The sequence below is a fragment of the Hevea brasiliensis genome, chromosome 9 (assembly GCF_030052815.1).
Source record: "Hevea brasiliensis isolate MT/VB/25A 57/8 chromosome 9, ASM3005281v1, whole genome shotgun sequence".
Taxonomy (NCBI): Eukaryota; Viridiplantae; Streptophyta; class Magnoliopsida; order Malpighiales; family Euphorbiaceae; genus Hevea; species Hevea brasiliensis.
In genome coordinates this window covers 4,587,083-4,603,529 of record NC_079501.1, presented here as the reverse complement: position 1 = coordinate 4,603,529, position 16,447 = coordinate 4,587,083, and the positions used below count along the sequence as shown (strand labels likewise).

At 33.9% G+C, this 16,447-nt stretch overlaps 1 protein-coding gene across 4 annotated transcripts; it reads right to left on the bottom strand.

The window, feature by feature from the left end:
• Nucleotides 1-1,273: 1,273 nt before the first annotated feature.
• Nucleotides 1,274-9,534, bottom strand: LOC110672683 (two-component response regulator-like APRR5). 4 transcript variants are annotated; one of them, XM_021835526.2, is made up of 9 exons: nucleotides 9,327-9,532; nucleotides 8,935-9,171; nucleotides 7,398-7,559; nucleotides 7,161-7,291; nucleotides 6,906-7,058; nucleotides 6,399-6,516; nucleotides 5,899-6,292; nucleotides 4,459-5,248; nucleotides 1,274-1,659 (listed from the first exon to the last, which is right to left on the bottom strand). In XM_021835526.2, the coding sequence occupies exons 2-9, from the start codon at nucleotides 9,158-9,160 to the stop codon at nucleotides 1,552-1,554; spliced, it is 2,082 nt and encodes a 693-aa protein (XP_021691218.2). In that variant the 5' UTR covers nucleotides 9,161-9,171; nucleotides 9,327-9,532; the 3' UTR covers nucleotides 1,274-1,551. The 4 variants fall into 4 exon arrangements, with proteins under 4 accessions (XP_021691218.2, XP_058008491.1, XP_058008489.1 ...); XM_058152508.1 differs by having other exon boundaries at nucleotides 8,935-9,532; XM_058152506.1 differs by lacking the exon at nucleotides 1,274-1,659 and having other exon boundaries at nucleotides 4,270-5,248; nucleotides 9,327-9,534.
• Between the last annotated feature and the right edge of the window lie 6,913 nt (nucleotides 9,535-16,447).

Here is a 16,447-nt window from a genome sequence, read left to right as displayed (position 1 = left end):
GATTTTATCTGTATTAATGGATGAAAATATATTCTTCTTTGCTTTTTCCACTATTCTTTCTTTTAAAATTTGGTTGGTTTATTTTTCGACTTTAATTTCCTCTGCTTTTCTCCATTTCCACTTAAGAGTTATTAAGAGCATGAAACGACAAAAATAAAATAAATAAATAAAAAAAATCAGAGGAAAGGCATTAAAAAAAAAGCATAAAGGCCTGTGGCTGCTGCAATTAATAATCGTACCATGAGCATCCAATGTCTTCATTTGTAAAACTACTTCTACAGTCCTCTTGTTGCATGCAAGATTTATTTGCTGGATAATTAAAATATATAATTAATAATTCAAAATTAATGTCATAATTATTTTCTGGCCTCTAATTTACGGTGATGGGCCCGAGAACATGAACATATTACGGATTACTTCGTCACTACATAGGGAATTAGTGCATGGTAGGGCTACTGTGCCATTCACCGACATGTGGATAAGTTTGACCCAATTGTTTCTGCATGGGAAAAATAGGTGGCTTTGTTCTGCCTTTTCTACTTGCTTCTTCTTCATTGGGTGTTGCCGCGTCAGATCCAACATCTATTGGTCCAGCTCCTACAGTTTTAAGGCCCATGCCCTACACCCCATGCTTCCATGCATTTAGTATTAATTTGTTCCTTTGATCACCACATTATTTTAAGATTAAGCAGTGGAAAACCATGGAGTCGACTAGAATTCTATTCTCTCTAAAATGTGCTGATTTTTTTTTAATTTAATTTTTTTTAATTTTTTTAATTTGAAATCGTGAAAAAAAAATCATATAATTAATTTTAAAATTTTAAAATAAAGATTTAATTGAGTTAAATTTTAATTCTTTTTAATATCTTATTAAATATAAAAATATCTGATTAATCTTCTTACAGTTTAAAGGTATAAGAAGCAAAAATATCTCAAGTCTGATGAGAGATAATGAGGAGAGGCCTTTGAGCTGGAGAGAGCTACAAATAGTTGAAAACAAGTTGCCCCTAAAAACTTGGCCGTAGAATTTTACTCCCGCACTTGATTTCAACAATGAGCACAAATACCATTTACGAAGGCCAAGAGACGAAGCTCTAAGCCAGCACAATATAATGATATTTGCAAAGTGAAAACCGGAAGTCTAGTTCCTGCTTTAACGTAGCTAATCATGAATTCTACTCACTTCTAATGCTCTTTTCCTTTGAAATGTTCAGTGTTGAAAAAAAGAAATAAAAAAGCAGTTGAATCCTATACAGAACTGGTCAAAGCTAAATGAAGACATCAAGGCAACTGAAAACTATTAATGCAAATTATCAAATATCACCAACAAAGTCAGTCATCTATAGATCCACTGAACAAAGCAAACAGATTAAACATGATAGTAGATGACTCCAACAACCTCGCTAAATAATTACAAGACTACCTTCTTTGGTAGGCCCAAAAATTACACCTTATAGCCCATAGCTAGTACCAACAACCAACACAAAAGTATTTGGCACTTCAGGCAACTGATAGTGACCGCACATTTCTAAGCAATGATGAATTTCATTGTCAATTATTATCATCAGCCATTGGGGTATCATTTTGCACTTGACGAACAAACTGCCCTTTTACTCGAGGCCGCTGCTCTGCTAGTCTTTTCCGGCTTTGGTATCGAACCTGCGTAAAAATTATCCCCATCAGACAATTGAAGACGCTTTTGTCCCGGGGTTGCAGTGTGATTTTGCTATTCTCACGCCCCATTTGGCATTGAATTTTGGGGTCAAAAAGCAATTTTCAGAAAAAAAAAAAAAAAACCATTTTAAATGTAGCAAAAGGAACAATTAAGAAAAAATTATTTTATTGTTTTAGTATTCTGACTAAAACACATAATATTTAATTTTTAAGTATTTTTAATATTTTCTTCCTAACATACTTAAGAAAGTCTTTTTTATCAAGTTTAGGAATAATTCAAATAAGGTCAGAAGAAATAGTGTCGATTGAATAAAGTGGTTGGAGTTCAAAGGAGTAAAGCAAGTGAAGTTCAAAAATGAGCTTCTCAAGTCCGAAGTATGGAAACTGAAAATAGAGGCAAATGATATGTGGATACAGATGACATCAAAGATTAGAGAAGTAACTAGAAAAGTACTTGGAGAGTCTAAAGGACATGGATCACCCTCAAAAGAGAGATGGTGGTGGAATGAGAAAGTACAAAAGGTAGTGAAGAGAAAAAGGAAATGGTATAAGAAATTACCTAAATGTGATAATAATGAGGCATATGAACAGTACAAGATAGCAAAGAAAGAGGCAAAAAAGGTAGTTAGTCAAGTAAGAGCACGGACCTTTGAAAAGTTATATGAGAAACATGGAACTAAAGAAAGGGAAAAAGATATTTATAGATTAGCAAGGAGGAGAGAAAGGAAATGTCAAGATCTCAATCAAGTTAGGTGCATTAAGGATAAAGAAGGAAAAGTGTTGGTGAAAGGTTGAGGACATTAAAGAAAGATGGAAAAATTATTTTAATGATCTCTTTAATAATAGTCAAAATGGTAATAGCGTGAATATAGATTATAGAACAATAGAAAAGAATGTGAATTATACTAAAAGGATTAGATCTTTAAAAGGAAAGGAAACACTTAAGAGAACGAAAGTGAATAAAGCCTGTGGACCCGATGAAATACCAATTGAAGTATGGAAGTATTTGGGAGATATAGGAGTAGCATGGTTAACTAAATTATTTAATACTCAAAGAAAATGCCTGATGAATGAAGGAAGAGTATTTTAGTACCTATTTTTAAAAATAAAGGAGACATACAGAGTTGCTCAAATTATAGAGGAATTAAACTCATGAGCCATACTATGAAGTTGTGGGAGAGAGTTGTGAAGCATCGACTACGTCGTGATACTTCTATCTCTCTCAATCAATTTGGTTTCATGTCCGGTCGTTCAACTGTGGAAGAGATCTTTCTCATTAGAAGCTTGATGGAGAAATATAGAGATGTGAAGAAAGATCTACAAATGGTTTTTATTGATTTGGAAAAGGCTTATGATAGCGTTCCAAGAGATGTCATGTTGAATGTGTTAGAACAAAAGAGAGTATCTATTAGGTACATACAAGTGTTGAAAGATATGTATGAAGGAGCAACTACTATTGTGCGCACAGTGGGAGGAGACACAAAAGATTTTCCGATCTCAATTGAATTACATCAAGGATCAGCCATAAGCCCTTACCTTTTTACATTAATTTTTGATGAATTGACGAAACATATACAAGAGAGTATTCCTTGGTGCATGATGTTTGCGAATGATATTGTTCTGATAGATGAGACACGAGAAGGAATCAATAGAAAGCTAGAACTTTAGATAAGTACTCTAGAGTCAAAAGGTTCTAAGTTAAGTAGAAAGAAGACAGAATACATGCATTGCAAATTCAATGAAGGCCAAACTGGTGATAGGAAAGGAGTTAGTTTGAATGGAGTTGTACTGTCCCAAAGTAATCATTTTAAATATCTAGGCTCAGTCCTTAAAGTAGATGGGGGATGTGAGAAGGATGTTAGTCATAGGATTAAAGCCGGATGGTTGAAGTGGAGACGTGCCAAGGGAGTTTTATGTGATTGTAAGATTTCCAATAAGTTGAAAGGAAAATTTTACCGGACAGCCATACGACCGGCTATGTTATATGGTAGTGAGTGTTAGGCACTGAAAGAGTCGTATGCGTCTAAGATAAGAGTTGCAGAGATGAGAGAATTAAGGTGGATGAGTGGCCATACTAGATTAGATAAAGTCCGTAATGAGAGTATTATAAAAAAGATAGGAGTGGTGCCAATTGAAGATAAGTTGAGAGAAGAAAGATTGAGGTGGTTTGGTCATGTGAAGCGTAGACATACGGAGGCTCCAGTTAGACAAGTAAAGCACATTAAGTTAGAGGATAGAAAGAAAAAAAGGGGTAGACCTAAATTGACTTGGAGGAGAGTAGTACAACATAACCTAGAAGCATTACACATTTTTGAGGATTTAACCCAAAATCGTTTAGAGTGGAGAAAGCGAATCCATATAACCGACCCCAAATTTTTGGGATAAAGGCTTAGTTGAGTTGAGTATAATTCCAAAATAGACTCTTACCACGGATAACAGACAGGTGAATTTCATCCTAAGAACCTGAATAATAGGCCATAGTGTACAGATTCAATAGATCTGCGGTTTTCAGTCTAAAATAATCTTCCCAAACTAATTTAAATTCCTAATAGTGATGCAATCTGGGCAAAAGAACAATAATTGCTGAAAGGATGATAGTTATGAATGACTTCATGATAAACTATAACATAAATATCATATGGCTGCAGAAGCAGATGCTTATTGAATCACCTCACCCACATTTAGAGGCTTGTGAAACATGAACATCTGCATGTAATGCATAGTTGTATTTAAGGCTGTACATCCATTTGCATATGTAACATGTAACGCTAATGATTTTTTTACCTTTTTCTCATAGCATCGATCTTTCCGCTTCAGTCGGAACTTTGTCAGAGCTGCTTCTCTTTGGCTGGCACGATGAGAATCCATCCCTCTGAATCTGTCATGAAGAAAGAGACCTCCATCATTCAAGCTCTCTGGAACCCTAGCCTTCTCAGATCCTACCACCAAAATAGCATTTCCATCATTTCTACTGCAAAGGCTTCCATACGCACTGCTGTTATTGTGATCTGCAATGCTATTACACATGCTACTACTAGTACTCTGACCAGCAGCCGGAGAACCATGTCTCAGTTCCTCAACAGGTTCCATATTATTCTGCTGATGTGTATTTTGGTCCACGGAATTGATGGTAGTCTCATCAGATTGTCTATGATTCTGTTCAGAGTCATGAATTTCAGGATTTGAATGAATTGAGGTACTAAATGGAGACTGTTCTCTTTGGCTGGCCAGTTTGGGACTCCAAGCTGGGGATATACCACTTTGTCTATGGTATACAGGAGGAATAACGTGGCCATATCCAGTACAGAGATTGTCACGCCTTACCCCTCGGATAGGGATCAGCTGTTGAGGAATTGAGTATGCTAGTTCAGCTTGCCCAGACTGACCAATGACCAGAGTGGTCTTAATTTCTTGACTGTCATTCAGATTGGCACCATGCTTTTGAGAAAAACCACTAACATTTTGAGAATGTCGATTGGATGACAGATCTGGAGACTTACTGGCATCTTCTTTGAGCTCTGTACAATTACCCGTTGATGTTGGAAAAAGAGGTTGCAATGTCTTACTATTATACCTGTAGAGAGACCCTACAAACTGTTCAGGAATTCAGATAAACATTTTACCATAGTGTTAATTACGTATGTCTGACTTGTATTTAAAAATGAATATAGTGGAAGAAGGTAAATCACAAATATAAAAAAATTTCCATCCACAATAAAGAAACTCAAAATCCAGTTCTCATTTTTTCAGTCAGGGGCTGTCAAAAGTGCGCACAGAATGCACAGGAATTGCTCCAGATCACAAATCATTAGGTCTGTGAGACAGTTGTGCAATTCCTTTGGATTTATGTGGAGAGCAGCCCTTTGATAATCCGTGTCACCACCTCTACCAAAACCCCAGCCCTCATCAAATCCACCACCCCAACACCATTACTGTTTCCTTCAACAATACACTCACATGCCTAATTTCTTATTCTTATGAGAAAATATAAACAAGAGTTAATATTATATGATAGCAAAATATCTTGAATAGGTGTCTAATAAAAGCAAAATTTACATGCAAGCAAAAAAGGAGAAAGGCAATCCCAAAAATAGAAGTAGAAAGATTAAAATAAAAAATAAAAAAGGGAAAATTAAAAGAAGACAGACAAGCTTCTTGCTTCTGAAGTTTAGAGAGAAATATCTTAAGTTTAGATGTGGAGTTATGCTAATCCAGCAAACTTACCATGAAAAAGCCGAAGCATTAGAATGGTTCAGCAAATGCTTTTCCTCAACCCCTTGATTCTTTGAGCTGTTGGGAAAAAATCTTCTTAGAGAAAGTTCCAGCTGTGAAGTGAACTCAAACTTGTTTGTGCCGCCAATTTTAGTCGTATGCCCATATATGCATTTTGGGCCATTATCAAATGAACCAATCAAATCAATAGCTCCAGTAGAAGATTCGACAAGTTCATCATTGTGGCCCTGAGAAGTATTAGCATTTCCCGTATCATTTTCTGGTCTCACACTTTCATCTTGAATTGTTGTCTTAGCACAAGCAGCATGTTCTCCCAGTTTCTGAGCAGTTGGATTGTAAGCTTCATTGCATGATACACTCATTAGGCTCAATTGAGTTGACCAATCTGCAAAAATGCCATTTGAATTGTCTATTGTTAAGTGATCATGAAAAAAGAGCACACACTTTCCATTTAATCTAAGAAATTTTAAAGGAACGCAGAGATGACATACCTCCAGTTTTACTCTCAGGGATGACTTCCCTTTGGTCCAATATGACACACTCTTCGTACTTCTCCTTCTGCTTATTGCTCAGATTTGAATCACTTCTATGCTTAAGCAGTGAAAGACCCTGCATATTTTGCATGTGAGCACTCTCAGCTTCAAAGTACAGGGTCACACAAGAGGTGGCAAAACATGCAGTCTATATATGGAACTTATTAAGCCAGCCTAATCTGGAAAGACAAATTTCCCTCACACAACAAGTGGCTTCACAAATGCATGTTCTCATGAATCCCAGATACATGTATAACCCATTTCCTTTTTCATGTAGATTATGTGATCAATAAGCCAAAAAGAAGAGGGAGAAAACAAAGAAGAAAACAGATTGATTCATAACAGGTTAAGTCTGAGGCAGCCATTTGAAAATTTGATTAGGTAAACCAACTGCTGGCAAGGAAGGCTTTCTACATAGAGATTTTATACCCTTTCAAGACTAACTATAAGGTAACTAATACTTACTTGGGCATCACACCCTTTCTCAGTGCATTCCTTTCTTTTATGTGAAGAAGTTGCACAATCACTTGAGCGATCACTTGTCGAATTGTTTTCAGAGGCAGTTTCAACTTTATGCTGTGCATCAGGTGAATTTTGAGGAATATGTCCAGCTGTTAGCTGTCAAGAATTTAAAAAATATATTCCACTTTATTAGTACAACATGAACCAACAACGGACCAAACCAACTAATGCAAAAGATGAACTGGAAGGTGAAATTACATTTTGCCTTCTCCAAACATGCTGCCACAGGTTTTTCAGCTCATTTCTCCTGACAGGCTTAATGAGAAAGTCAGCCGCACCTTTTAACATGCACTTCAAAACCATGCTAATTGAATCATGTGACGACATCACTGTGTAGCCATGAGTAAATGACAAATGCAAACATGTTCAGTTCCATGCTCAACAAAGGATGAAGGTTGTAAAGACAACAAAAATATTTGGGTCAAGATAACATACTTATGACAGGAATGTTTTTGCAAATGTCATGCTCCATGACCAATGTAAGCAGTGCATATCCTGATATTGATGGCAACTCTACTTCTGTTAATATGAGATCAATGTTATGGGGTCCACCCTTTAAGGTCTCCCATGCCATTAGTCCATCAGGAACAGCAGTAACTGCTTGGAGATAATAAGAAAAATAAGGCATATGTTCAGTTCAAGACCATGATTAAAAGAAACAGAAAATTCCATAACCTCTACCTGTTTGCTCAATGTAATAACCATAAATGGAGTCTATCAGCTTCACATGCATGTTCAGAGTTAGCTGGGTTAGTTTTTAGGCTTACCAGACTACAAGCAAATGAAAAAATATTGTTGACCAGGTTAACTGTTTCAACAAATAAGCCCTATTATTTGTATTCACTTTGGAGAGCATGAACATAGCAGTCAAGACAGCAAGATCCATAATCTGAATAGTTCAACCAACTACCAATCCTAGATTTAAAGTAAGTATATTAAAGAATCAAATCCAATTCCATCAGTGACCCTTGGAGGAAACAAAAAGTGGAAAAACCAAGATAAACCTGAAGGAGATCAACCACAATAATTAGCAGAACAACTAGAGATGATAATACGAGGATACGTATATATACAATGCCTTGCCTAACCAATAATAATCACAATACTAATGCAGCTATAGAATTACTCTAGTTAATGATGCCACTATCACCATTTGCATTTTGTCAGTTTAACACTCATGTAGCTGCAATATTTCTGTTTCCATAATTTGCCCTGCTTCATCCTTTAGGCATTGAATTCATAGTTTCAATTAACATGGACCCGTATGCCTCCATAAATATTCAACTTTGATGCAATATTTATTGTAAATCCGTTTTCTAGGCCTAAAAGAAGAGGAAAAGAATAACAGAAACACCAACATAGTCCCTCAAAGTGAATTAATTTATTTGAACATAGCAAAAACTGGACAGCAGCCATGAAAAAAACTGTTAATTTAATTCCGTAGCACATAATCACAGCAATAGCAGCAACAATAAAAATTACCCATCAAACAAAAAACAACAGTATTAATTGAATAATAGAATTGTTTTCGACTATTAAACATAACAAGAGAGAGAGAGAGAGAGAGAGAGAGAGAGAGATGCTACTGTAGGAAGGAAAAGTGATAGTAACTACCCTACATCAACAAATTTGGAGCAAATTTTACATTAACGGAGTAGAAGGGCAATAATCAACGTTAATTCAAACAGTCCAACACTTTCAACATCCACCAAAATATCCATAGAAAAAAATTTTAAGCACAAACCCTGACAATATACAAATGTAAATAAAAATGAAAACTTTTTAAAAAATTGAATTCTGTAACATAATAAAAATAAAATCAAAGACTAACTAAAAAAAAAAAGTTGCCACGAATGAACTAAAAATCCAAACCAAAAACATAAAATGCACAATCATGCCAAAACAAAGTTTCCTACAGAATCATGAAAAATCAATTCAAAAAAAAAAAAAACTTAAAAGATGACGGACTGACCTCTGTAACTGCATTTCCGAAGAAGTGCGGCAATAATCTGGCGCGTAGAATCATCAGCCTCAACCAATAGAACTCTAAGCACCATCCTAGGAAGAAACTTCTCCCACAGAACCACCTCCGATGAGCCATCCTTATTCTCTGTTTGTTTCTTCTTTTTCTTCTTCTCTGCATCCTCCTCTGTCCCCACCTCCATCCCACCACCACTGCTCACTACCACCTCACCCATTCTCAAACACGCTATTATTGAAACCAAGAAAAAAAAAAAAGAAACAAAAAATACACAGATCAAAAGAAATTAGGAAAAAAAGCCCTAGTTTTGTCAAACTGGAAGTAAATTAAACAGTTGCAGGAGCGTGAGCAGCGAAGATGTGTGTGTCAAAGGAGAAATTAACCTCATCCTTAAAGGGATAAAAAATAAATATCTGAAAAGTCCGCAGAAATTAGAGTGAGAAATAAAGAGAGAGAAGCTGCAAAAACGCCTCAAAATAGAAATCCAACTTTGGCTTACAACCGCGAAAACCGCTAAAAATATCTTTGCCTCTCAGTTCCAGAGAGAGAAGACTTTTTTGGGGGTTGGACTCTCTCTCTCTCTCTCTCTCTCTCTCTACTCTCTGCGGTCGATCAAAAGGTTGGCCGCCATTGGCTTCTGATGGGTGGCGCTGACGTGGCTCATTATGGGCCACTGTTTTTGATTTTTTTCATGTGGGAGTTTTTAGGTATGATGTGGTGGTGATTATCCACGTTGTGGGTCCATCTCCGGGACACGTGTTGGGCTGTTCGGGATTTGTTGCAGAGGATATTTTGAGACGATTGCCACATTGGAGTTGTGAGACCACGATTTGAGATCTTATGGTGAAACTGTGACACGTGGAACAATAAGAGAATCTTCGTTTTGTGGCTTCTAAGTCTTTCACCTTTGCCTGGCTGGCTTAGCGTGATTTGCATTGCTCTCTCCGCCTCTCTTTCTTGCCCGACACTGATGGATTAACTGTTCAGATTTCAATATTTTAAGTGATCTGTTTTAATTAATTATTAATAATTAATCCAATTATAGTAGTACATTAATTTAAATTATAAAATAAAGATGCGGCAATATCTCATATCGACCTTCCATCTAAATTTGTCACGGGACATTTTATTTTCTTTTATTCAAATTCTCATTCACATTTTATAGATTATATTATTTTATATATTTTAGAGTTTCTTAAATTTTTGTAGACTTTTGGAGGGGAAGCCAGCAACTAGCCACATACATTATATATCCTGATTTTCGTTGTGTGGGCATGTCAGGTGGGAACCATGATATAGGGGTGGGCCATCGTGTTGAGGAGGGAAGACGTGTCGAGAATTAGCGGTCATCCAACGAGGAAATTGGAAAATCAAAATGATATAACACGTGAGATTGGACACATAGCTCACTTGGTGGAGTAATTAATATTTAAGACAGTGGTTCGATTTCGATATGTTACGTGGCACATGTAATACCAGGAAATATTTATTAATTTTAAAAAAATTATTTAATGATTATTAAAAAATTATATATATTTTTTAATTTAACTCTCGTTCTCCGCGTTATTAAAAAATTAAAAAAAATTATATATAATGATTATTTAATTTGCTTTTCATTTATGAGATCAATAATAATGTATGCAACATTATTATTTATGTATATAAAGTCTAATTAAATTAATATTAATAAAAAAATTTAAATTCATTTTTTAAAATTTATTAAATCTTCCTATTTTATTATTATTTATTTTAAAATAATATTATAAAAAATAACTTTTCAAACACTTTTAATGAATAGTTATTCATTAGTATTTCAGAATTCATTGATATTATTTTATAGATAATTTTTCTTTGTAAGAAACAATATTATACTATAAAATACAACCATAATTTATTATTTTTTAAATGATAATTTATTTATTAACTATTTAAAAAATCATTGAATCAATTTTTTACTAATAATTCTACCAATATCTAATATAATATTTAATATTAATTTCTTGACTTTATCTTAATTGCATTAATAAAAATAATAAGAAAAAAATATGATTAATAATTATATAAAATATTGATTTTAATTAAATTTAAAAATATATAATATTAATTAGTCTAATCAAGATGTAAAAAATGAAAGAAAAAAACTGAAAAATTCGTTAAAAAAAGGATACATAAGAATAGTAAATAAGGATGGAGTCACCTTATCTTCACTTTAAATAGTTTTGTTATTTCACTTGTGCTATCTTCAATGAAATAGCAAAAAATATAATTTTTTCACTTGATGAGTTACTTAAAACAATTAAAATTTAAAAGGTGAATTATAAAATATTCATTGTAATTAATATTTTTAAATTCTTAATCATTACAATTTATTTTTATTAATGATTTAATAATTTTTATTCAAATTAATTATAAAAAAAATTAAAATAACATTATTAATATTACAATAAAATTAAATAGAAAAATGCATGTGATGATGAGCATTAGGACGTGAGAGCGGGTTTGAAAGTTTACGGCGGAGGAGGATTGGCTTCAAGTAGGACAATGAAGAGAAAATTAGGGGTGGGGTGAGAATGGAGAATGAAGCATTCAAAAATATAATAATTTAATTTTTTAAAAAATATAAAAACTTTAATTATTAATTATATCAAAATTTATAAATTACTTTATAATTTGTTTTAATTTAAATGGATTAAGATTTATTTGGGATTGTAAATAATATTAAATTTTAGTAATTCACATACCACTTAAAATTTTGGGCCTAACCTAAAAGTCGTCTTGTGAGTTAGAAATGCTCAGTTAGTATATAGCAAAGTTGGCATTAGGTATTCAAGCGATGTAAAATTTTTGTTCCACACACCATTCACCTACCACTTGAAAAGACCTGAGCTCTGTCACTTGGATAGGTCAGGAATTGTCATGCAACTTTTCATAGTTAGTAAACCACTCTCGTGGAATGATCTTTACCAAATCTTTTTTAGGCAGTTGTCGAGGAATCTGAACAATAGTGAGTGTAATCTCTGCGTTTGCAAGAATGAACAAAGCATCAAAAGATATTATCGGCTGAGATAAATCTATAGCATGATCTTGAAACCTATGAATTATCTAGTAGTGTAAGGTAGCTGCCATAGAGGAGACAGTCCGTTCTGCCTCAACAAGCTAGACTTGAACTTTCAGTGTTGTGGGAAGATCAAGGTCTGGAAGATACATAGTATAGTTGGGGAAAAAAGTAAAAAACTACACTTCCAACGTGAAGAGTGGTTATACACGTGCTAATCACAACATGTTCATAATTGAGATATCAGGTATCTAATAGAGACAATCTAGCCGTTACTGGGAGGCCTCTTCTGCCATGGAGGGCGAGAACAAGGCGAACAGCTCCATAATGAAGATGAGAATATCCCTGTCTTCACCCTCCCCTTGGAAAGACCTAGGCTCTATCACTTGGATAGGTCGGGAATTGTCATGCAACTTTTCATAGTTAGTAAACCACTTTCATGGAATGACCTTTACCAAATCTTCTTTACACAATTATCGAGGAATCTGAATAATAGTGGGTGTAATCTCTGTGTCTGCAAGAATGAACAGAGCATTAGAGGATATTCTTGGCTGAGATAAATCTATGGCATGATATTGAAGCCTATAAATTATCTAATAGTATAAGGTAGCTGCCATAGAGGAGACAGTCTGTTCTGCCCCAATAAGCTGGACTTGAACTTTCAGTGTTGTGGGAAGATTAAGGTTTAGAAGAGATATATTATAGTTGGGGAAGAAAGTAAGAACTACACTTCCAGCATGAAGAGTGGTTATACACATGCTAATCATAGCATGTTCATAATTGAGAAATCAAGTATCTAATAGAGACAATCTAGCTATTACTAGGAGGCCCCGTCTACCATGGAGGGCGAGAACAAGGCGAACTGCTCCATAATGAAGATGAGAATATCCCTGTCTTTTCCATGATAGGATAAAAGTTAGAGGAATTTCAAGAGTCACATACTGTTCTACAGTTATGGATTTAAGAGCACACTGATCCAGACGTGAAGTTTGAACATACTCCTTAATAACAGATCTTCTGGAGGATATGAAAGTTCTAATGCTTCTAGTGATAGATCCAGAGCGTCTGTAACTAATATATGGACTGATCAGAGAAAGAAGAGATTCTTCAACCGGTGCACCCTCAGGTATGTGCGAAATTTCAACCAGGTTATCTATTTTAGAGGTTAAGGTTCGTATGCAGGAAGGTGATAGGAAAAGAGAAGAGGTGAAATTGACTGGGTCAGAGGAAGAGGATGGAGAAGATGAAGCTGGTTCAATTATAATATTTGAAGATGGTATTAGTTTTGTGCAACTCATGATTAACTGAGTCTTCGTACTTATCTCAAATTAAACCTTATTCATATTCCTCTCTTGGTTTTGGCCTAGGCTCTGATAACATGACTAGCCAAGAGCCCCCAAACCTGAGTTAAGCATAATAATACTCATGTGGTGCTGAGATACGATAAGCCGCTATGGCCAAACAAATCTCAAGGTTTTGCCTTTTTATATTATTATACAGAATTAGATTTGGAGGACCGTGACAATGGATCAATGAACTAGTATTTTCTGATACATAGGATCCACTAAAAGTGGTAAGTGTAGAGCATACTCATGCCTTAGTAGAGCATTATATGAATAAGATAGTATTTTTGACTTTCAGGAGAGGGAGATAAATTCAGAAAGCCATCAGACAAAGAAGCTGGAATATTATTTCTTGGTAAGTCCTCTCACAAATGGAACCAAAGCTCCCTTTATATAGGAGTAGAGCTAGAACCATTATAATTACTTTTCATATAAACACATGTCTACCTAATAGTTAGGTAAGGACACTTAACAAGATAAAAACTAGTTAAGTAGGCACATAAATCATACCTAACTAAGTCATGCATGAAGACAAATAACTTTTTTGATTGAAATTAATTATACAAATATATGTCTTTCCAGCTTCAGAGGGACAGTCTGCTACCAATTCACATAGAGTTTTGACTGGGACTCAAATTATTATTGTAATAGTCTGAGTCATCAGAATCGATGTCCTTGCCATAGAGATCTTTTTCCTAGAAGCTTCCAGGATCATCAAAGGGCTTAGTGTCAGTATCCATATCTTTTGGATCCTGTGAATCTTGCCATATCTCTGAGCTGTAGTCTGGAACTTCTTCAGGCTTTGCTTTTGGACTTATAGAGGTTTATTTCAAAATTTGAGCCTTTGGTCTAAAGTGGTTGATCTCATGTAAATAGGCTATAATTTTCTTTCTAAGTGAAGGTGTCTCTTATCGTGATAGACTTATAATAAGTCTGATATTCGTAGACTGAATTTTGAGTCCAAAGTATCCCTTCTGGATTTTTGAAAAAAGATCGATACAGGATGAACAGTGAACAAAACTCCTTACCAACGTCTGATGATCTATGCCATAGACCATAGTGATTGATAATCTTTTTTAAGTCATTGCACCATTGACTTGAGTCATTCAAGAAAATTTCATATTACTTTTTTCTGATTATTCCTGTCATTTAGGAAATAGTACATGGAAATAATAGGGACTTCAAAACCAATGGCATAGAGAGTCATCATGCACCATAAGAACAATTTTTCTTCAAATAGCAAGTCATTTGAAGGATTAAAATAGAAAATTGTGAGAAATGGAGCATTTGACAAGAATTGAGTCTGGCTGTCTTTATGTTGTCTGAGGACATTGAATAAGTTTTAGAAATGAAACAAATGGCTTTTTTACAAATTCAACAATTTGGGACAAGGTCATTGTTAGTGTGCATTCAGGTGCAAATATTTTTGTTGCTGGAATAAGGAATTGTGGAATATTAGATTTAGAGGAGCTGGATGAATCCACCATAAAGATAAGAGGAATTGTTTGAAGAGAAGTGAGTAGAAATATGTTTGGAGGTCTGGTGAGGAGATCTGAAATGAGATTGAGATGCCCTTATATATGTTGGATGGTATAGTCATATTTATCAAATCAGCTTTTGAGCCTTAGCAGTTGTAGCTTCGGAAGAGTCTTATTTTTAAAATGAAGTACCTTTGAAAAAGATGAATTGTCCATCACTATCAGAAAAATGATGGCCAATAAGATGAAATTCAAATTTCTTGATTCAATTCTTAATGGTTAGGATCTCCTTGTAAATCGTGTGATTGTATTTTTCAGACTCCTTAGATTGTCTACTTATATGACCACAAATTTATCGTTTTCCATCAAGTTCTTCAAGTAAAATAGCACCCCAATATTTTTCATTGGCGTTAGCCTGAAGAATTCTTTTCCCTGTGCTTGGAATTTTAAAGGAGGGGGATTCTGAGCTATTTTCTTTAAAACTTTTACAGTTGTGGTCCGTTCATTACCCCAAGTGGAGGCTTTCTTTTTTAGCAACTTGAAAAGCTGACTGGTATATTTGGACACATGAGAGATAAAATCTCTGAGATAATTGATAATTCTAAGAAATTACTGAATCCGTTTGACAATGAGATTTGTATCTGGAAATTTGAGCAATTCTTGGGCAATGTAAGGTCCAAGTTGATACTGCCCATTAAATTTCATTCCCAAAAACTCAATATCAGTTTGGGCTAGATAGCTCTTCTTTTCAGATAGCATAATCCCATATTGTTGAACCAAAGAATAAAATTGGGCTAAGAGTTATTTATGGGCTGAATTATCTCTTGAAAATAGCAGGATATCATCAATGTAAATCAGAGCACTATGAAGAATAGGCTCAAAGATTCGAACCATGGCCTTTTAGAATAATGAGGGAGCAACTTCAAGCTCAAAAAGCATTATGGTCTACTGATACTGGGTATTAGGAATGCATAATACTGTCTTATATCTTTCTGCTGAATCAATTCCTAGCTGCCAAAATCCCACTTTAAGATTGAACTTTGAGAAGATATGTCATGTGTCCACACTGTCTCGATTCAGACTACACTGCCCCCCGGGCCCCCAAGCCCCCGGCTGGCAAGCCTAGGCCCCCGGGCCTAGCCTACTAAATAATTATGCCCATATATAATATATAAATAATTAAAAAAATATTAAAAAATAAATTTTTTTAATATAAAAATAAATTAATAAAATTTAATTAATTTAATAAAACTAAAATTCCAAAATTTTCAAAAAATTTCAAAAAAAAATCATTAAAAAAAAAAAAAAAATAAAAAAAAAAAAAAAAAAAAATTAAAAAAAAAAAAAAAAAATAAAAATAAAATAAAATAAATTAAATAAAAATATTATAAATTAAATTAAAAATTAATATAATAAAAATTAAAAAATTAAAAAAAATAAAAAAAAATAATTTAAAAAAAAAAAAAAATTAAAAAAAAAAAAAAAAAAAAAAAAAAAAAAAAAAAAGAATAAAAAAATAAAAAATATATAAAAAATAATAAAATATATGTAATACAAATATATAATAATATCATAAATATACAAATAAAAATTTAAAAATATTCATATAACAAACACATAACACATAA

Bases quoted from the DNA above. Each gene is read 5' to 3' on its own strand.
- LOC110672683 (XM_058152507.1), bottom strand. From the start codon at position 9,160: ATGGGTGAGGTGGTAGTGAGCAGTGGTGGTGGGATGGAGGTGGGGACA. The intron at 7,059-7,160 runs GTAATTTCACCT...AATTCTTGACAG, and splicing joins ATGTTTGGAGAAGGCAAAAT to CTAACAGCTGGACATATTCC. The intron at 6,293-6,398 runs GTATGTCATCTC...GCATTTTTGCAG, and splicing joins CCCTGAGAGTAAAACTGGAG to ATTGGTCAACTCAATTGAGC.